Here is a 22207-nt window from a genome sequence, read left to right as displayed (position 1 = left end):
ACGTTGCATTTATAAAAGAGATACCTTGATTTTTCTTCAGGGTTCCTTTCCTCTATGTATACTTAAATTCACCATTGTCTTCAGTATGTAAGCACAACCTTTAGTCACTTGAGGGAAAATGTGGTAAAAAATCTAGACCCCACACCTGAAATCAAATTGATGGTTTGCAAGAAAAGAGTGATTTCCATCCTCCTTCTGAAGTAACAAATGGCTCAAAGTGAAGGACATGTTTGAAAGGAACCACCAACTGCAAATCCTTCAAGCTTACTGGAAGGATAAGCAAGCCACTATCATGGTCCTCTCTCAGCATTGAGGCCCTAATTACATTCAGTTGGTCAAAATCATGTGCCTGACATTAGGCTCCTAAAACAGACATTTGACCCATTTAACATGTAAAAGGAGCATTCAGGATGACATTCAGGATAATATTCACAACATTGAGTTCGATAATAAAGCACACAGGTGGCTGCATAAAGGACAGAGGGAAGTCACCAACTTAAAAAAAAAATTACCCATACACCCACCCAGCCATGCACCTCCTTGTGGAGGTGTTTGTAGATCTCACACTGGCCTTGGTTTGCAGTGTCCACCTTGAGGGTCCACAAACCAGAGTGAAAGCAAGCTATCCTTGATCTTGAGAGAAACACAAAAGTCTTCAACTGCTGTGATTGTAGAAAAAATACAAATGCTGGAGGAACTCAGCAGGTTTCACAGTGTCCATATGAGGTAAAGATATATAGCCAATATTTCGAGCCTAAGCCCATCTCCAAGACGCCAGTATACATCTTTACTCCCTATGGACACTGCAAGACATGCTGAGTTCCTCCAGATTTTCTCTGTTTTTATCTCTGATCTTGAAACAACTTTTTAAAATGAAATGAGAATTTCTGCAACTACTACCCTTTTATTCACTAACACTCTAACAATTATGTCAAATCCATGTCCCTTGGCTGTTGGTGGCTATTGGTATCTCTGCCTACAATCTATCCTAATTATTTCACCTACTTCCTTGATAATTCAGAAAAACCTGAATTAAATATCTATTTAGCTTTCTTCCCCTGTACCAAACCAAAGAAACATAACGTTAAAAAAATAACACCATTAACACTATTATGAAGAACAAATTAGACAAAATAATTGCAAAAAACTTTAACAGTAGATAAGTAGTGGCAGACATGGAGAGCAACATTTTATAATTCTCAAGGAACAAACATACTATCAAGAAATAAAGTTTCAATGGGTGAAATAAAATCTCAATGGGTAAAATAATCTGCTGGGGCTAAATTAGGGTGTTATTCATTAAAATACTGATAGTTGCAAAAAACAGTAATGGTTCAGGACTGAGATCACTTTGAAAAAATTTTAAGCTTAAATAAATTGATCTTTTTCAATATTATTATTGTTTTGATCATGTAAATGTTCCATACATAACAATAAAATAAAGTATTAACAAATCTCCGATAAATAGTACTGAAGCCTATGTTATATTAAAAAGAAAGCTGAAAAGAAAAACACGATACTAAATAAATTGTTAAAAGGGTAAAAAAAAATTATGAAGAAATACATAAATGAATTCTAAGAGCTTCTATAAGTATGTTACATGAGTTCTAGATTCTATGATGGGGCCTTAGAAATTGAGAATAAGGAAGCGACAATTCTATCCTTGTTATTACTTTCAGGGAGCTATGTACCTGTACCCCTAAATTTCTCTGTTCAACCACACTCCATTGGGCCCCACCATTCATGGTGTATGTCCTGCCCTCATCCAACTTCTGAAAATACACCACTTTGCACTTGTCCGAGTTAAATTCCATCTGCTATCTACTTGCCTATTATCCTAATTGATCAATAGCCTCTTCTGGTCTTAGACAAACTTCTTCACTGTTCACTACACCATGAATTTTGGCTTCATCAACCACCTACATTTTCAAGAAAATAATTGATGTGATGGACAATTGAGGATTCTAAAGAGATCACTGTGGCACACAGGTCAGGTCGCATATTTCTTTTTACTATCAGGACACACAAATAAACACAGAAACAAAACTATCAGGAGTAAACTAATTAGTGCCTGAACATAAGCCAAGCTTCCATAATATTAAACTCCCATATGACTTAATATATTTAAAGCAGCAAATTCAAAAAGGTTAATTATTATATCAACATGCAGCCACCAGTTTATCAAATGTCTTGTAAAGTTAGCAATAGAAAATGAAGACTCTACTCCTCAGCAGAGGATATGCATGCATCTTTGCAACTTTAAAAGGGAACTGCCTTGTGATTGCAGCACATGTTGGCAATGTTCTGGAATGGAACCTTACCGAGAAGCATTCAATAATAGCATTATTGTCACTTTCAGATGCAGCAGATCTGGATGCAAAAAGTGGAAAAGAAAATCCTTTGCATGGAAAAGGTTTTATGGAAATAGTTTTCCTTCCCATTTATGATGTGAATCAATAACTGCAACCAAATGAAATGATTGCCACATCATAACTCAATGAGTACATTTGTTAACACTATGTTGACCATATAACTATAAATAATTATCTCTGGCCCCAATTTCATAGGATACATGTTTCTTTACTGCCTACAGAAGGATGTACTGGCTTTGGAGCTGGTGCAGAGGAGGTTCACCAGGTTGATTCCAGAGATGAGAGCATTAGCCTATGAGGAGAGATTGAATCATCTGGGACTGTTCTTGCTTGAATTTAGAAGAATGAGTGGGGATCTTAAAGTACAAAATTATGGAAGGAATAGATAAGATAGAGGTAGGTAAGTTGTTGCTATTGGTGGGGAGAGTAGAACAAGGGGACATAGCCTCAAGATCCAGGGTAGTAATTTAGGACAGAGATGAAGAGTTACTGCTTTTCCCAGAAGGTGGTGAATCTGTAGAATTCACTGCCCATTGAAGCTACCTCAATAAATATATTACAGATGAGGTGGCATAGATTTATACATAGTAAGGAAATTAAGGGATATGGGGAAAAGGAAGATAGGCGGAGATAAGTCCATTATCAGTTCAGCCATGATCTCATTGAATGGCAGAGCAAGATAAACAGGCCAATTGCCTACTCTTGCTATTTCTTATGTGGTATAAGCTGTGGAATGTGGGAGCTCCATAACACTAATGCCATTAATATTTGCTCCACAAGGATGCAACCCGTTAGGGAGTGGTAATATAACTTGATGCTTTACACTAAGGTGAGTCCACCCTCTGGACAGCATCTTTTAATTTAGTCTGTGGTCAGGGACAGGACAGCATGATTGCAAGCAAGGAATCAAGAGAGCACAAGCCTCATCCTTGGCAATTACACATTGGGTTTGAGGGTCTTTCAGTTTCTTTGAATGAAAGTGAAGGATACAAGAAGAAGAGCCTCTTCACAGAAAGATAAGTGAAGGCAGAAAAGTGGGGGAATAAAAAAGAATATGGTAGTAGGTGAGGTCATTAGAGTGATAATGATTGACATTTGTTCTTTGTAGCCAAGAGCAAGCGCCCAGAAAGCTGAACGGCAAGAGCAAGATTCTTGAAAGCAGAATTGTATGCTAGTGCCACGATTTTTAATACCTTTTCTATGATGAAGAGTAACTTGCAGAAGGAAGGATGGCATCCAGAGGTTGTGGAATATGTCAGTAGCAATAATACCAGTAGGGGAAAGAACCAATTTTGTATAATGAGCATTAGGCCCATGGCACCAAATTAAGCATAGCCTCAAATGTAATTGTCTCTGTATTGTTACCTGAGCCAAATGGGAAAGGACAAGTGAAAAATGAATGTGTACTTCAAAGATTGATATGACAGAAGTATGTTCCAAATCACAGGGAACTGGTGTCAGTAGGAGATGCATCTTTGGGGTGAAACGTTGGTGCTGTAGGAAGTATTGCTGTGTACTTTGAGAGTCAATGATGCAAAACAATGAGATGGGAAATAAATAGGCATTTTGCATTAGTACTCACTACAAAAGATATAATGGGAACAGAGTTTTGAATATTTTTAAAGGCAGAGGTAAAGAGATTTTTGAAAAGAATTTATTTTTACAAAGAAGCAAATGAGAAGGTTACAATCAACTCTGGTTTGATCTTACTGAATGAGCAAGGAGGTTCAAAGGGCCAAATGCGTCATATTTGGTCCCAATTTATTCTTGTAAAGGAAGGTGATTTCCATACATGATTAAGCAATATTAAATTCAGCACTGAAATTAGGGAACACAACACTTCAAGTGTATTGTTCAAATTCATGAAAGTGTTACTGATGGTTGAAATTAATTCACAGAATGGTTGAACGAAAATATTCATAATATGAAGATCGTATTTAGCTCTACGAAGTCCCTTGGATTTTACAAAAAATGGAAAGGGTACAGGAAAGATTTCCAAAAATGTTGCCAGGACTGGTTGTGGGGAGAGAGAGGACCTTTGAATTTTAACAATAAGCTAAAAGATTTCTCCCTGGTGCATGGGGGCAAGTTGGGGTGGCGGGGGGGGGGAGGGAAGAGTGGGAACCTAACAGAGGAGCTAAGATAAAGTAAACCAAACTAGTCTTTTTCCCAGGGTACAAGAATCTAAAACTAGTGGGCATAAATAAGGTGAGAGGGGAAAGATTTAAAAGGGACACGAGAGGCACTTTCTTTACACAGTTTATGGAACAAGCTGCTAGAGGAAGTGGTAGAGGCAGGAACAATTGTTATTTTCAAAACACATTTAGAAAGGCACATAAATACAGTGAAATGGGACCAGTTTCGTTGGCATGGTCAAGATGGGTTAAAGGACTTGTTTGTGTGCTGTAGAAATTTATGATGCAAAATAAAACCTGAAGGATTTGCTGTTCCCTCTCAGTAAATGTTTCAATTAAAATTATTTCTTGCTTCCGAAATGATCTTTTTACCTTTTTGCTCTTTGCTTTCTGTTTTCCACTTCGTGATCTTTTTTAAATTTGTCAATTCTTTTTTTGCTTTCTGTTCCTGGTAGCATGTGAGCAGAACAGAGAAAAAGCGAAAGACATTACCTACAAGGAGATTAAGACTAACAAACTGTGAGATGACATTGCACATGTAAAAGAGGAGGAGCAACAATGACATAACAAATGAGGCCAAATTCAACAGCACATAGAAGGTGGATTACAAGCAATATAAAAAAGTTAAACACCTAAATCTAAGCATGTTTAAATATACAGCAAATAAAATGCATTGACATTTTTAAAAAAACATGCATGAGAGCAAAAAGAAAAGATGTGGTTTGGTGCACAAAATGTGGAAATGCAAAGATGGAGTGTGCCAAAATATAAAGACTGTCTGTATAAATAGAAAGGCAAGCATACCAGAAAGGTAGTAATAGTATAAGACATACATTCAAGATGGAAGAGCCCAAATAAAATAGGTGCAAACTGGAAAACAGTTAAAGATTGAGTCATGTAAAAACACAATGCTAGAGAAACTCAGCAAGGCAAACAGGATACACTGTACAGTTTGCTTCTGATCATCTGAAACGTTCGGGACCGGATGTGTATTGGCTAACTGGATTTTCCGGATACCTGATAAATAAATGGCTTGAAGCAGCCCAGTTTAAGCAGTGGAATACTTGTTTCGGCCGTCGACGACCCAGACACCTCCCCACCATCACTGCCAAAACTGCCCAAGCACTTGAGGTCCCTGCTCTGATCCCGACACCTCCCCATCACTATAGCCGAACCTGCCCAGGAGCCAGAGGTCCCCGCTCCGATCCCCAAAACCCCCCCACCGCCGTTGCCAAACCTGCCCAAGAGCCCGAGGTCCCGCTCTGTTGGATTCAATTGATGCAGACAGAGTCCCAATGGGCACAATAAGTAACATTTTTTTCAATTTTTCTTTCAACTTATGACGTCATGTCACCACTGAAAATTTTTGCAGATAACTGAGAATTTCGGTAAAGTGTTTTTTGGATAATCAGAAACTTACTATATAGTAAATATAAAGGTACATAACCAACATTCATTCATTAAGGTGGAAGCAGGCACCTGTATAAAATGGTGGGGAAAGACTGAGGTAATGAATGGATAAGGGAGGGAGGTCACAGCAGAAAACAGGGGGAAGGGGATAGCTCTGTGCATGGAGAGGGATATAGCTCTAAATGGAGAGGAAAGGGGGTGGAGAGCTGGAGGAAAGGAGACAGAGGGATAGGGAAGAGGGAGAACAGGGAGTGGTCTAGCAGAAACCGGAGAAGACAATCTTAATGCCATCTGGTTAGAGAGTGCCCAGGCAGAATATTAGGTGTTGCTCCTCCACTTTACTGGTGGCCTTGGTGTGGCAGTGCTTGAGGCCATGGACAGATATGTCAGCGTGGGAGTGGGGCACAGAATTGAAATGGTTGGCCACTGGGAGATCTCTGTCATTGATGCAGACAGAGTGAAAGGTGCTCAGCAAAGCAACCTCCCAGTCTGCATTCCATCTCTCTAATGTACAGAAGGCCACAACAGGAGAACCAGATGAAGTAGATGAGTCTCATAGATTCACAAGTGTAGTGTTACTTTACTTGGAAGGACTGCTTGGGGCCCTGAATGGTGGTGAGGGAAGAGGTGTGGGTGCAAGTGTGGCACTTCCTCCAGTCACAGAGGAAGGTGGCAAGTGGATGATGAGTGGGAAGGGATGAGTGAACAAGGGAGTCACAGAGGGAGCAGTCCCTACAAAGGTGGAGAGGGGAAAATGTGTCTGGTGATGGGATCATGTTGTAAGTTACGGAAATTGAGGAGGATAATATGCTGGATGTGGAGGCTAGTGGGGTGGTAGGTGAGGACAAGGGGAATCTGTTTTTGTTGTGTCTAGGGGCACAGGGGGCCAGGAGAGATGTGTGCAAAATGGAAGGGATGCAGGCTATGGCTGAGTTAATAGTGATAGTGGGGAAGCCATTTTATTGAAGGACGATATTTTGGATGATCTGGACTGGAAGACCTCTTCTTGGGAACAGATGCAATGGAGATGGAGGAATTGAGAAAAAGGAAGAGAATCCATACAGGAGACTGGGTGTGAAGAAGTGTAGTTGAGATAGTTGAGGGAGTTGGTAGGTTTGTAAGAAATGACTGTATAAAGTTTTCTTCCTGAAATGGAGACAGAGAGATCAAGAAAGGACAGAGTGTCACTGGAGATGAACCAAGTGAATTTGAAGTTGGGGTGAAAATTAGCACCAAAGTGAATGAAGTTGACGAGCTCATCATGGGTGCACGAGGCAGCACCAATGCAGTCGTCAATGTTGCAGAGGAAGAGTTGAGGAACCTTACCTGTGTCGGCATGCAGCATGGATTGCTCCACAAAGCCAACGAAAAGGCAGGCATACCTGGGACCTATGCAGGTACCCATGGCTACTCCTTTGACTTGAGTCAAAGGAGAATTTACTGTTGTGAGAACAAGTTCTGCCAGGCGGAGAAGGGTGTTGGTGGAGCGGGACTGTTTCAGTCTGTTGTTAAGAAAGAAACAAAGGGCTTTGAGACTTTCTGTATGGGAGATGAAGGTATAAGAGATTGGACTGAACTTGAGGTGGTCAAGTTCAGGGAATTGGAAGTAATTGAAGAGATGGAGGGCACGTGAGGTATCTCTAGTGTGGCCATTGCAAAGGTGGACATGGTCATAGGTTACTATCTATGCGCACACACACACACACACACACACACATAAATACATATATATATATATATATATACACATACATATATACACACACACATATATATATAAACACATACAATACACACACACACACAATGTGTTTCAAAAAAAGATTTAAATGATATTACAAAAACAACAAATGCAAACATGCTATAGTTATCTATGAATATGTCCTCCTTTTGGAATGGCCACCCTAGGTATTGCAGATGTAGGTAGGGAGAGACTGGACCCGGAGGGGGGGAGGAGATTGATTAATTGAGTAAGGATCTCAAGTCTACTGAAAGTACCACTCAATATTTTGCAAGTATCATTTCTGATGTAAAAAATTTACTGATGGCTATCTGATCACTTTTTAAAATAAGTAAACTGCATCTCTGAATGTGAGTTTATGGGACTATCTTCCTCAATGCACAGTGGCAGCAGTATCTTCAAATAATTTTAAAACAGGTTTTGATAAGCATTTAATAAGCATAGGGTTAAACAGCTAACATGGTTAAACTGCATCATCGAGTTGTTGTGAACCCATACAAGCAGTTGTTGGTGCAGACCTTGGGAGAGCGTGTGCAGGAGACACATCTCTCCCCCCGAGGGCCTACCACCCAGCCCAGCTGCGGACAGCGCCATATGTGCCTTAAATAGCCAGTTAAAGGACCTTATGTGGTTTAGTTTAAAATCCTATGACTGCAGGGTCTGGGCCCAAGATGGCCGTGCCTATGTTCGGTAGCAGAACCAAGGGGTTGCAGAGTCCGGGGAAGCAGAGGACTAGTGCAGGGTACCAGTAACAAGGAGAGCATGCTCAGTTTGAGATGGAGAAGAAGAGGAGATGACCCTTGGGACGGTTACCACAGTGGGGCGGACCAGTGAGGGCCTCCACGGTAGAAGATCACACAGGCTGTTTTTCCCTTTTTCAGTGCCTGCTATTCCATCTCAACTGTCCGATGCTTTAAACTTAATTCTGTAGTTCATTTTAGCAAATTCCACTTTCATGTCCCAAGTGTTGCTATAATTTAAGTCAAAATACTGATAGTGAACACCCTCAAACTGAATGTAAAATTATATATTATAATTGCTGCTATCGAAGGGTACTTACCCAATAAAGTAATTGAAAAGCTCAATTTCATTGTACAATATCAGATTTAGTGGTCTGCCTGCCTGTTAGATCTAGGGTGAGCTGTTCAAAGAAATTATCCAAAGGATATTGATCTCTACATTAGGTTCACTTTCCTCTTCATGTTTTTCCAGTGTATGTTGATTTCAATGCTCCATGATTATCACCGTAACTTTCTGACAAGCTCTTATTATTCTTTTCTTCATAATCTATCCAACCATGTTATTACAGCTCGGTGTGTGTACTATAAGTGACGACTTTGCTCTATTATTTCTCCATTCAAACTGCTTCGGTGACCTGATTTCCTGAAATTAAATATCTCTATTGTGCCAAGACCACCATCATTAACATTTCCTGATTTCCTGTCTTTGCTAAATGCCATGAAGCCCTCAATATTCAAATCTTATTCAACGTCATACTGCAGTTATAGTTCTCTAATTTCTATCATATTGTAGAACCATAGTTATTTAATTTGTATGCTCAGTTCATCTGTTTGAATGTTAAATGCCTTCAGATACAGAGCCTTTAGTTATGTCCTTCTATTATTTTATAACCTTTAACCTTAACCACCGATGTACTCTTAGTTGTAAACTTTATTCCCACCTTTCTCTATCACTTTCTCTCTATGATTTCCCATATGTGCAGCTTGCAAGAAGTTAGTCACAACATAGTTCTGGTGGATGCTGAACTAAAGGTACAAATCCCCTTTTCCTAAATACTTGTGCTGGTACCCATGAATTGGAAAGCTACTTCCACCACATCAGTCTTTGAGCCATGTTGTTCTGATAACAAGTCAGAGACAATTACATTTGAGGTTCTGCTTCCAATTTGTTGCCTTGGTCCTCATACTGATTATGCAGAACTTTTTCCTTTGTCCTGCTTACATTATTGGTATCAACCTGTATCACACCTTTTGGATCTTTTCTATTCAAATGCAGATTTCTTTCTAGCCCAGGTTATTTATCCCAAAATACAGCTTTGGCAAGACAACAAACCCTCTGGATTCCTACTCTTGCAGAGAACACTGTCAATTTTCCCTCACTATGCTGACAACCACAAGTGGCTACCAGTTCAATTGGTCCATCCACCCTGCAGTCTTTACTCTCATTCAAACAAGCAAAGAACTTCTGCAATTCCAAAAACTCTGGCTCTTATACAACTGACCTTTCCACACCTCGGTTCCTGACCACTGTTTATTCAGATTCTATCTCATGGTGACAACCTTCTGGCAACATGCATTTGGGTGGCTGTGTCACTGTATCAGAATCTTGGGTTTACTGCTCTGTGACTCAGCCAATTCTCTTTGAGCTGTAAACATTTATTGCTGTGTAACATCAGGAATGATGGAAGATTCCCAAGAAAACTCCACAACTGCAATGTTGCTGAAACATCAAAACAAACGAAATATAGAACACAGAGCCATTATCCTTGTAACTCCAATGACATGCACTCACTACATCTTTAATGACCAGGTTGTCCATTAAACTTTCAAATTATGTGATTCTGTAGCAGCAACTCGATTATTTTGCCAGTCAAAAGTTGGTCCCAGATGTTTACTTTAGATAAAAGGACTAAGTTAGTGATTTGTGCTCGAGGAAAACAATTGTTTAGCTTTAAAATTTGTCTTTGAATGTATTTTCTCCTCGATCAAGTGATTCCATAACTTGTGATACATATTTAATGGTCAGTTCTTCTTGAAAAATACATTCATCATTAAGAAACCTTGAAAATTAGTTGCCATAAACCCAAAGATTTGAAAGAGGCACATTTGTACCCAGAAGTAACACATTAAAGACTTCAGACAGTATGGTTGAAGTAAAAACACAATGCTGGAAAGTACATCATCATATAGCAAAGATAAAGGTTCACAACCAATGTTTCGGGCTTGAGCCCTTCAAATGCCTATGACATTTTGTCATACCTTGATGAAAGGCTCAAGCCCGAAACATTGGTTGTGAACCTTTATCTTTGCTATATAAAGTATACTGTTTTACCTACTGAGTTTCTCCATCATTGTGTTTTTTTATTTGAATCCAGATGTAGTCCTAAATTCAGCAAATTTGGTCATTATACAAAACATGAACTGCTGGCAGTCACTCTGTAGATGAAACAAGATTTTGGATGATGTGAGTGCCAGCAGGTGATGGGGCTTAAATTGCCCTCCCATTTCTTAGGCATCATTTGAATTGTACAGTATGTGTTAAATAATTACACACACTGCAAATATTTCTAAAAACTCTTTCTACATTATTCTTTAACATTGGCCATGGAAAGCTCCATGTTATGCTTTTTTTTCACTGAAATGGCATAGCACTAGAAATTTTATTGTATGCTGCAATATATATAGTTTTTAACAAAGTTCACAAAATTATTTTTGGATCCTTTTAATGCATAGAGCACCCAATCTCTGAGATAGTGTGTAATGCACATCAGGGTTCCACTTCCAGGAAAATTGCTTAGGAAAGACTAGCAGAAGTAAATATTAAATATAAACCCGAGGCCTGCTTCACAGATACTTTAAAAAAAAAGTTTAGTTTTGGAAACTGGTTGCAGATAGTTAAAAATGGTGTAGCTAAGTTTGAGAGTGATCCCACAACATCTCACAATTGTGAAAGTGACCCAGCAACTGATCATAATCCCTATCCACTGCATTCACCAAATCAACTTTTGGGATTTTGTACCCTCCACCTCTATGCCCAGTTATTGATACTCAAGGACAACTTAATAAATTACAGGCAAATTGGAAAAAAAATTAAGGAAAATGTAAATTATATAACAAATAAGTTTGGTTAACCATGCACATATGTGAGTGTAACATTCACTCTCTAGCTGTCATTAAAAATGAAACATGAAAGTTTGTAGATGCTGTGATTGTAGTTAATACACAAAAGCGCTGGAGAAACTCAGCAGTGTTCGTAGGAGGCAAATATACCAATGTTACAAGCTAGAGACCTCCGTATGCTGTAATAGAAGTTATCTCCTAAGTGGCATCCTATTTCAATTCCCTGCCCCATTCTCATGCCGACATGTCTGTCCATGATCTCATACATTTCCAAACTGAGACCTCCCACAATTTAAAGAAAGAACACCTCATATTCACCTGGGCTTTCTCCAACCAGATGGCATTAATGTCAGCTTCTCCAATTTCTGTTAGACTGCCCCCATTACTAACTTTCCTTATCCCTTTCTTTCCATCTCTCTCTACTTCCCTTTCCCTGTCTCCTTTCTTCGAGCACTGCATTCACAGAGCTGTCAACCCCTCCCCCGATCAATTCTCAGCTTTTCCCTCCCATCAATGTCCACCTATGACCTCTTGGCCGCTGGCCCGTGCTCCTCTCCCTGCTCTTTTATTGAGGTGCCTATCTACATTTTGTTCATTAAAAGTAAATTGTTTCCTTGATTTCCCAGTTTTCATGTAGACTTCAACTGAAATGTTGGCTCTGATTTTATTTCCACAGTTGCTTCAAGAATTTTCTGTTTTTATTTCACATTTCCAATATCTGGAGTTTGTGATTTTCAATTACTTCTTTAACTCTCACAGTAATGCAGATATTACAGCAGCTGCCCTCTGGCTCATTATTTTCTCCATCAAGTATTAAATATGTATACAAATACTCGCTTCACAAAGATTTGCTTTGATGAAGAAATCAATGTTTGCTTTTTACGAAAGGATTTAAATCTTTTTTCGCTTTTACAAAAATACCCTCCAATAGTAGTGAATGAGTCTTCAGTTTAGGCAATTTCAGCTTACGAAAAGTTTCATAAAATGGGGTATACCCACATTGATTTGCTTTCTCTTTCTTAGGTTTTACTTTACAATGATTGGATGCAACCCAGCTAGACCAGCAGTTTAATCCTTTGAGTTTGATTAAATTATTTTGTTTCGCTCCCTTCTTTATCATGATTGCACATTGTCTCATATCGGTCAATCCAATATCATTCGTTATCTGGGATATATGACATAGCCCAAGCAGTTGCCATTTACTATCTACTCAAGCCTTCCCCCAATCTACATGGAAATATTTCTGTGCAGTCACTCAAACAGAGGTCTTCAGAGTTTTAACATCTCGATGGCCATCCTCCAACCATTTCTTCTTAAAGTCACATACAGTCCAATTTATCTTCCTTGTAAATAGTGAATGAAATGATGATTTTAATACTTTTGCTATCTCCTGAGTACCATTGGGATATTATACCTTAATAGTCCTGTTCTCAACACAACTTTTTTATTAACGGATATCAGTGTAATAAAAAAAATCCTGACTCTCATGGATTAACTGCCCAGGTTTTTTACATGTTGCCATTGAAATACTTTTCCTTTTCATTCTCATTTATTTGTAACAAGTGGCAAGTGACTAAATACTTCAGATACTTTTCTGTATATACAATTGTATTATAGCATATTTTCTGCTCTTCTGAATTCTACAGAATATTGTATTAAAAAAATACAATTAACAGATCAAAAACATAATTTGTTACTTACCATCCTCATCTTCTGATGGCGAACCTTGGGACTGCAGAAGAGCTAGTCTAGGGTCTGACTCATTTGGCTTGTGCCACTGAGGCCGGCTAAGAGGTCTAACCTGTGAGTGACTGACCATTTGTGAAGCTGCACTTTGACCAGATGTATGGCCAAGGCTATCACAAGCTCTTGCCACAAATTGTGACCTTTGTAGTGCTACATTGTAATCCGGGGGCTTCATGGCTGGATGTCGATGACCTTCCTGGAAGTCTGCAATTGGAATTCCAACATACCCTGGAGGTGTTGGTGGTGGTTCACGATACCTGCCTTCTTTTCGAGCTGTAGTGTAAGAATACAGTAGCATAAAATGATTAATGTGTACAAAATAATAAGGATCTTAACATCCATAGAAAGACAAAAAAAAATCTTACTGACAATAATATACTTTGTTTAAGAGTGTTTAAAATAATCTGGTAACAAGTTATGACATTTGAGAAAGATTTGTTAACACGGTTAGTGTAACAGTTAGCACATTGGTGCCACAGTACAAAAGATTGGGACTGGGGTTCAAATCCTGTGCTGTCTGTAAAGAGTTTGTATATTCTCCCCTTGTCTGCTTAAGTTTCTTCCAGGTGATCCGGTTTCCTCCCGCTGTCAAAATGTACAAGGCGATGTAGGGCAGCACAATCTCAAGGGCTGAAAGTACCAGTTACCGTGCCTTATAACTAAATTTTAAAAAAATCAAAAGCAAAACAAATTGTATATTGCAAATTTTGCCAGTAATAAATGAATAAATCCCTCAGACCCGGTTACATCTTTGTTGCAAAAATTTCTCTAATCCCTGTAATAAAAATTCATGAGAAAAAAAATCAAGTTATTCTGCTAATTCTCATCAACTACAGCATTCTAAATTTAAAGGAGGTAAAAACAACTTTAGCACCTTTCATACTTATTATCTGAAATTTCAGATTTATTGTCATGACATCACATACAACCCTGAGCTTCCTTATCCTGCAGATGGGGCAGAATCACCACTTATGGGAAGAGCAAAAAAAACTGTACTCAACATACACATGTAAACAAACTGTGCAATAGGGAGAAAAAAAAACAAAGTGCAAAAGTAATCTAATGATTCAAATAAAATATATGATGTACAAATGGATAGTCTTATTTAAGAAGCTACCTTGTACCCCATAAGAATAGCACTCCTGTCATGAATTACACTGGAGTGTGTAAGAATATTGGTCTTCTCTTGTCGTACTCCACATAAGATTTCAAATCTTGTCCCCTTACAAACTATTTTAAGAAACATTTTTAACTCGCAGCATAGTTGGTGCAGCACCGTTACAGCGCCGGCGATCAGGAACAGGATTCGAGCCATGCACTGACTTTAAGGAGTTTGTATGCTCTCCCAGTGTCGGTGTCACAGGGAGACTCCACGGTCTCCGGTTTCCTCCTACTGTTTGAAGTTGTAGGTTAATTGGGTGTCATTGGGCAGCACGGGCTTGTGGACAAAATGGCCTGTTACTGCACTGTATATCTAAATTTAAACAATTAAAATAAATTTTAAAAATGAATATTTCAATTTTTTTTGTGTTCTTATGGAACAAACAGTTTTACAGTAGCACGGAATGTGAGTGTTTTCCAAGGTATCTATAATATACAAGTTAACATCAGTCACTGCACAATTGGTGCTGTAAGACTGGAAAAGGAAAGGGGACGTAGTCAAGTGCCTTTATGTATGAACTCTTGTGGACATAAGAAGCATGATTAGGCAACCTCAAGAGTGCTCTGCCCTTATTAAATGGCTGATCTGAATATAACTAATCTCTGCATTGTCCACTCCTGTAATCTTTCATTCCCTTATCATGCTTAAACTTGTGATCCCAGTCCTAGAATCCTCTGGGAGAGTGAATATCCTTTCATATCTACCCTATCAAGAACCTGCAGGATTTTGCATCTTTGCAGTGAATTCTAGCAAAATAAAATTTAGTTTGATTATATTTGTTTTTAACCCGATGGATCTCATGTATCTTAGAGCACCATCCATTCTCCAGCAAAACCACAGACATGAACAAGAAAAAATGCAAAATACTGATCTTATGCACATGCATTGTAAACCAAATCAATAAATGTGGCACAACGGGGAAAGAACAAGTGAAAAGTACAACACAAGAGATGGTAAAAATCTAAAAGCAGCAATATTTAAACAAAGAAAATCATTTCAAAATCTCAAATTTATATTCACCAAATCATGTGTGATAAAAGGCAGAGAAGTCTGAGACAAATTGGAGATTACTTTAAGTATATCAGACTGGTCATGCTACCACTGGGTTCATCAGCACTTTCCATCCAGCCCTCAGGTTTATGCCAGACAAGCTAACATATGAACAACAATTCTTTTCAGTTAAATGCAGATGGGAAAAGGTGACTACGTTTCTTTTTGAGGTGTTTGTATTATAACATGTTTTAAATCAAGTTTATTTTTACATTTTTGTAAAAAAACATTTTCTTATCAAGTCTATATGAATAGTTTTTAAAGTCTTTATCATTTTATTGAGTGCAGATCCAAAAAATTGTCTACAGCAGGGGCTACAAGTAGAGAGTCAGCATAGGGTGTGGGTTCTGCATGACTCTCCCATAGGAAAATAACAGCTTATTTTTTGCTGCGTTTTAATAAACTTGATGTGGAGGATAAACTTAGATGAGACAAATGCTTCATATCTGTCCTTTGGATTCACTGAATACTTACCAATGAGACCTTTTCCCATTGAAGATGTTGCTGTATGAGAAGATCTCACAGTTTGATTAGAATCGTCTCCAATTAAAGCTGTGCTACTTCCTTCAGAGTCAACTGTTACATCTTTTCCACCCCTTCGTTTTATAGTTCCTGTGTCACCTTCTGAATCCTCTGCCCAATAACCTGGTGATGATGCCCAGCTACTTCTGGACTGATCAATGGTATCTTTAGGCTGGCCCTGCCTGTTGGATTTTGTGCCACGTTCAGAAAATATGCTTGGGTCCATCTGGCTGCCTGTAGCCCACATAGTTGCAAGTCCTGATCCTTCTGCAGGGCTCTCATAATGAAGATTTGCCAAACTACTAAGCGTTTCCCAACTTTTTTGGTGTTGAATTGTTTGGATGTTATCATGTGATCCACTTGAACAAGAAGTCCAACTTCCTCTACCACTATCTGCTGCGTCAAGAGATGTTCGATCTCCTTGGTCTTGGGTTAGCTCTTCCATGCTTGGTGAAGAAAGTACAGCTGCTCCTGCATATAGACTCCCTCTGCTCTCTGTGCCAGATGATGTGTAGGAACTAAATAAAACAAAACATAATTGTAAATGCTTGGGATAAAACAATGTTGTTCATTATTTCATGTAACTAAAACAACGGGAAAGGTAAAAATTAATAATGATCACGTCTTGAGGGGCTCCTCAAATTACCAAACCCTTTAATAACTTCATTGTTTTCTCCAAATTACTTGCAACAGTGTCAGAAACATGGTGAGGAAATGACTCAGGATCAGAATGAAATTTAGAGGGATAAGGATAATATTCTGTCCTCGGTGACAGATAGTGTTGAAATGAATTAATGTTCATAGTTAAACAATAGGATAAAAACAGTGTTGGACAGGTTTAGTTGAAGCCAGAATCTCAATTAACTTGAAGAGAAACAGTTTGGAACATATTTATAAGTAAGCTGAAATCTATCATGAAGTCCTACTGGCAAGCTTTGGACAATTATGCTCCAGCTGATGCTACGCTGCAAAAAGGGTTAAAGCCTTCTGACAAGCTGCTTTGAATCCTATATCTAATTTGACTCACATGGAGTAGGTCTAAGTAGATGAAAGACACAAAAGAAATCTTTAAAAGATTGATTAGTTGCAAGTACATTTTAACCTCAGTTCAGAGAATAACGAGGCACCTCCTATCGTGTGCCATATCACTGCTAAGAAACTGCCGAGAATAAAGTAATACTTTTGAAGGGGGAAAAATTACAAATAGGGAATTGTTAGATTTTATTAAGTCTCAACAAAGAATAAATCTTTACTTTAAGTTCGGAAAATAATCTAAACAATTTTCCCGTTTCCCCTTTACATTTGGTCATACTAATTAATAGCTAATTAAAAATTTCTGCACTTAAATGAAATATATACCACAACATTTTCCCGGGGGGGGGGGGGGTCAATGAATAAAGTCAAATGTTTTGATCATTTGAACTGGACACAACATAGGCACCAAAAGGAAAAGACAATCTACTAGGCTATACAATTTGTACATTGGGCCAGGTAAAGTTGAGGAATTGGGTAAAAGGCAAAAAGATAAATCTTCATCTTTCTTATTAGTCCACATAAAAACTATTTTTTTAAATTATTTTTTCCAAGTTATGACAAAGTATCTCAGACCAAACATAATACCCTGCCTCTCTCTCTCACACATACTGCTTGATTTATGTTTTTGGCATTTTCTGTTACTATGCCACTTTGGAATCCATGTCTCTCTTTCCAGACAGCAAAGAAAAATGCCTCAATTTCTCCATCATGAGCATAGTTCTGCAGAGATAGTATTAAAAAATGACTCAAAGGAAAAGACACCCAAAAAGTCAATTATTTGCCTTTACAAGGGGTCTGGAAGTTGATACAATGGTAGTTGTATGTATTTCAATGAGCAGATTAGTACACCATTGATCCCCTGAAAGGTTCATTGCCACAGGAATCAGACGTTTCTGACCATCCCCCTCCCAAGATCAGAACTTCCCCTCTTGCCTATGGACAACAGACTTCACAGTCATTCCAGTCTGTGTCAAAAAGACGCATCAGCATCGGACAAGACTACAATGGTCTTGTTTAGCCTGAGAAAATGGACAGTGAGAATGGAACTGATAGCAAGTGTATGGGATTTGTGGCAGGGTCCAACGATGACGTTAGCCTTTTCATTAATGTAAATGGTAACTAATACAAGGCTTACTCTTTAGATAAGACTCAGAAAGCATAGATGTGGTGGAAAGTCATAGGAGGTGGTGAATGATGATATTGAAAATCATTGAAATACAAATATGATGGAGACTGGTTCAAGACTGGCTAAAGGGGCCCAGGTATTGGAACTGGGACGCGAGAAGGTGCCCAGGGTGCTGAAGGGTTCCTGATTGTGTCAGCAGTTGGGATCTGGAGCTCAGGCTGCTTATGGTTTGGATTGGACTCTTTGTGGCTGCAGGGGTTGCGGAAGCATTGGAGGGGAATCCACAGACCTGGTGACTCTGAGGGGACTCTCTTTTGCTTCCCTTTCTCTGATTGTAAGAGACACCAGGCAATTTCTGCCGAAGGCAAATCTGTCTGGCTTATGGCAAATTAAAACAAATTTTGTCTAATATTGCACTGTCTTTATTATATGAACATAAAATGAATCTTGAAAAGCTGCCCTTACGTAGGTCAGCGCAACCAAATAATAACAAAAGAGAAATGCTGTAGGATGGAAAGAGCAATACTGTTAAAGGTAAAGAAAATACAAGAATGGAAAGAATGCTGGTTCTAGGCTAAGAATATTTGTGACTGCTCTAGCCCACATTGATATTGATGAAGTCCAATTAATACTGGTTAAACAGCAAGTAGTGAATTGGAGGAATTCAAATTGAGCTGTATTGAGTGGAATTTCATGTTAATTTTTTAAAATCTGATTTGAGTAAAGTAACTATCTCTGGTCATACAGGTAAATGGAACTAATCAGTCATTTGAATATCATCAGAAATTAACCCAGAAATTCAGGAAAATTAAATCAGTGGGATGCATGGGAAGTTGTAAAGCAAGGCTCATTACCAGAAATGACTGAAACCTGACACCACACATCAAAGTACAAAATTATTTATAACAAAAGCTAAGTGCTCAGGAATCGACAAAAAAAAATGTCTCTAACCTTATGTAGTATTGATCTGGATCAGCTACTGCTCGTTTCTCCAGTCTTCTTTCTATTCCCAAACCTAAATTTGAATCTATCACACTGACAGAATGTCGCTGTCGTCGGTCATCATGAAGACTGACAGATACCGAATCAAAGGAGGAATTACTAACAATGCTGGAGCGGGAGGAAATTTCACTGTGACCAGAGTCTGAAAAATTATCCGCAGTGACACTTGGTGCCAAAATAAAACCTGTAAAATAGAAGATATTTGAAGTGCTCATCAGACTCATTTTCACAACAACTGCATCAATTAGCGTGGATAGGGGATGTAGGATTAGAGGAAAAAAGAAAAATAAACAACATTCCATGACGTACTGCTATTTATTGCTTTAATTCACTAATTTGGTAATAAAGATCATAATAGATTCCACAGAATGGAGGGAGCCATGAAGACAGTCACAGGATAAAAACAGAAAAATAATACGTCAGGTTCAAGTAGTTATATCTGGCAACAGACATATAATTCTAATGTTTGAACATAATAACTCTATCTTTAGACTGATTTAATCAAATAATTATCATTCTTTAGAAGTAAAAACATGAAAGTGCACACACCATAGTTGAAGTAAAAATAAAATGCTGGAGAAACTCAAAAGGTCAGTGTCCTTCATGGAGCAAAGATCATGACCAACGTTTCAGGCTTGATGAAATTTATCAATGTATGATTAAATTTAGGCAGACACATGAAACAACATAGTGGGGGGGATGGGCAGAGGGAGAAGCAGTCCCAAAGGCAGGAGATAACAGGTGGATGAGGGAGGAAAGGCACACCAACAAGCAAGGAGAGGAGGGATGGCTCTGTTAATGGAGAGGGAAAGGGTGGAGAGGTGAGGTGGAGGAAAGAAGACAAAGGGAATGGAAAGGGAGGGAGAATGGAAAGTAGGCTAGCCAAAACCAGAGAAGTCGTTGTTAATGCCATGCAAATGGAGTATGCCCAGATGGAAAGTCAAGTGTTGTTCCTCCAATTTACAAGTGGTCTTGGTGGGATAGTATTAGGTCATAGACAGACATATCAGCATCAGAGTGGGGCATAGAATTGAAATGGTTGGCCACTGTGAGATCCCTGTCACTGATATAGGCAGAGAGATGGTGCTCAGTGGAGTGACTTCCCAGTCTGCGTCCAGTCTCTCCAATGTAGAGAAGGCCACAACAAGGGTACAGGATGCAGTAGATGACTCCCGTGGATACACAAGTGAAATGTTACTTCACTTGAAAGAACTGTTTGGGGGTCCAAATGGTGTTGAGGGAGGATGTCTGGGCGCAAATGTGGCACTTCCTACAGCTGCAGGGGAAGGTGCTAAGGAAGCGATTAATGGGAAGGGATGAGTGAACGAGGGGGGAGTCACAGAGGAAGCAGTTCCATGGAAGGCGGAGAGGAGAGGAGATGAGGGTAATTTAAATTTAGACATACAGCATGGTAGCAGGTCATTTTGGCCCATGAATCCATGCTTCTCAATTTACACCCAATTAACCTACACTACTAGTACGTTTTGAACGGTAGGAGAAAACCGGAGCCCCCGGGGAAAACCCACACAGACACTGAGAGAAGTACAAACTCCCTACAGACAGCAAAGGATTCGAACCCCAGTCTAGATTGCTGGTGCTGTAAAGGTGCCACCACAATGTGTTGAATGCAGAGGCTGGTTGGTGGTAGGTGAGGACAAGGGGAATCTTTTGTTTGTTACATCTGGGTAGAGGGGGCCAGGGCAGATGAACAGGAAATGTAGGAGATGCAGGTAAGGCTAAGTTGATGGTGGTAGAGGGGAAGCCACGTTTTTGGAAGGAGAACATTTTGGATGATTGGGGTTGGGTTGGAAGTTAGCAGTACAATGAATGAAGTTGACGAGTTCATCATGGGTGGATAAGGCAGCACCGATGTCATTGGCAACATAGTTGGGGGGCCTTGCCTGTGTAGGCTTGCAGTATGGATTGCTCCACAAAGCCCACAAAAGGGCAGGCATAGTTAGGGGCCACGCAGTCACCAATGGCTATTCCTTTGATTTGGAGAAAGTGGGATGAGTCAAAGGAGAAGTTATCAAGAACAAACAGGTTCTGCCAGGTGTAAGAGATTGGTGGAGGGTGACTGGTTAGGTATCTTGTCAAGAAAGAAACTAACTTCCATTCCAATCTCAAATTCACTTGGTTCATCTCTGGTGACACTCTCACCTTACTTGATCTCTCTGCCTCCATCTTGGGAGACACGCTATCCACAGACATATTTTACAAACCCACTAACTTCCACAACTACCTTGACTACACTTCCTCACACCCAGTCCCTTGCAAGGATTCTATTCCTTTCTCCCAGTTTCTCTGCCTCCATCGTATTTGTTCCCAAGATGAGACTTTCCAGTCCAGATTATCTGAAATCTCCTCCTTCTTCCAAAAACACAGGATTTGTCCTCACCATTAGTCTCCGCATTCAGCACATTATTCTCCAGAATTTCCACACCTACATGATCCCACCACCAGACACATCTTTCTCTCTCATCCATTCCCCTAAATTGCCCCCTTGGAACCTTCCCCTGCAGTCGCCAGGAAATGCCACAATTGCACCCACACCTCCTCCCTCATCACCATTCACTTGTGCTTCTGTGGGAGTCATCTACTGCATTCTCTACATCAGAGAGACTGGACGCAGACTGGGAAGTTGCTTCACTGAGCATCATCACTCTTGTCTGCATCAGTGACAGGGATCTCACAGTGGCCAACCGTTTCAATTCTACGTCTCATTCCCATGCTGACGTGTCTGTCCAAGACCATTTGTAAATGGGAGGGGAAACACTTAATTTTCCGACTGGGCACTCTCTAACCAAATGGCATAAACATTGACATCTCCGGTTGCTGCTAACCCATTCTCTATTTTTGCTCCTTTGCCATTCTCATTGTTTTCTTTCCTCCAGATCTCCACTCCCTTTCCTTTCCACTCATAGTCATCCCCCTTCCCTGTGCTTGCTGGTGTTTCCTCTGTCCCTCATCCACCTATTACCTTCTCTCTTTGGGATTGGTCCACTACCCGCTCACTACACCCACCCATCATTTTGTTTGGGCACCT

The 22207-nt window shown here is 39.5% G+C and overlaps 1 protein-coding gene across 9 annotated transcripts in view; it reads right to left on the bottom strand.

Moving 5' to 3' along the window:
* The window catches only part of rapgef2b (Rap guanine nucleotide exchange factor 2b), a 370696-nt gene that overhangs the window by 19031 nt on the left and 329458 nt on the right, over positions 1 to 22207 (bottom strand). For 6 of the 9 annotated variants that reach the window (XM_069926247.1, XM_069926246.1, XM_069926248.1 and 3 more), the window contains 4 exons: positions 19111 to 19345; positions 15951 to 16516; positions 13220 to 13537; positions 4880 to 4955 (listed from right to left, as the gene is read on the bottom strand). In XM_069926247.1, the coding sequence (XP_069782348.1) occupies positions 4880 to 4955; positions 13220 to 13537; positions 15951 to 16516; positions 19111 to 19345 (1195 nt within the window). Of the gene's footprint in view, positions 1 to 4879; positions 4956 to 7243; positions 7420 to 13219; positions 13538 to 15950; positions 16517 to 19110; positions 19346 to 22207 lie in introns of those variants that run through there. The other 3 variants (XR_011354029.1, XM_069926251.1, XM_069926253.1) reach the window with 3 other exon arrangements.

The sequence above is a fragment of the Narcine bancroftii genome, chromosome 3 (genome assembly GCF_036971445.1).
Source record: "Narcine bancroftii isolate sNarBan1 chromosome 3, sNarBan1.hap1, whole genome shotgun sequence".
In the NCBI taxonomy this organism is placed as follows: domain Eukaryota; kingdom Metazoa; phylum Chordata; class Chondrichthyes; order Torpediniformes; family Narcinidae; genus Narcine; species Narcine bancroftii.
The sequence above is the reverse complement of the archived record's forward strand: the minus strand, read 5'-3'. Positions and strand labels throughout refer to the sequence as shown.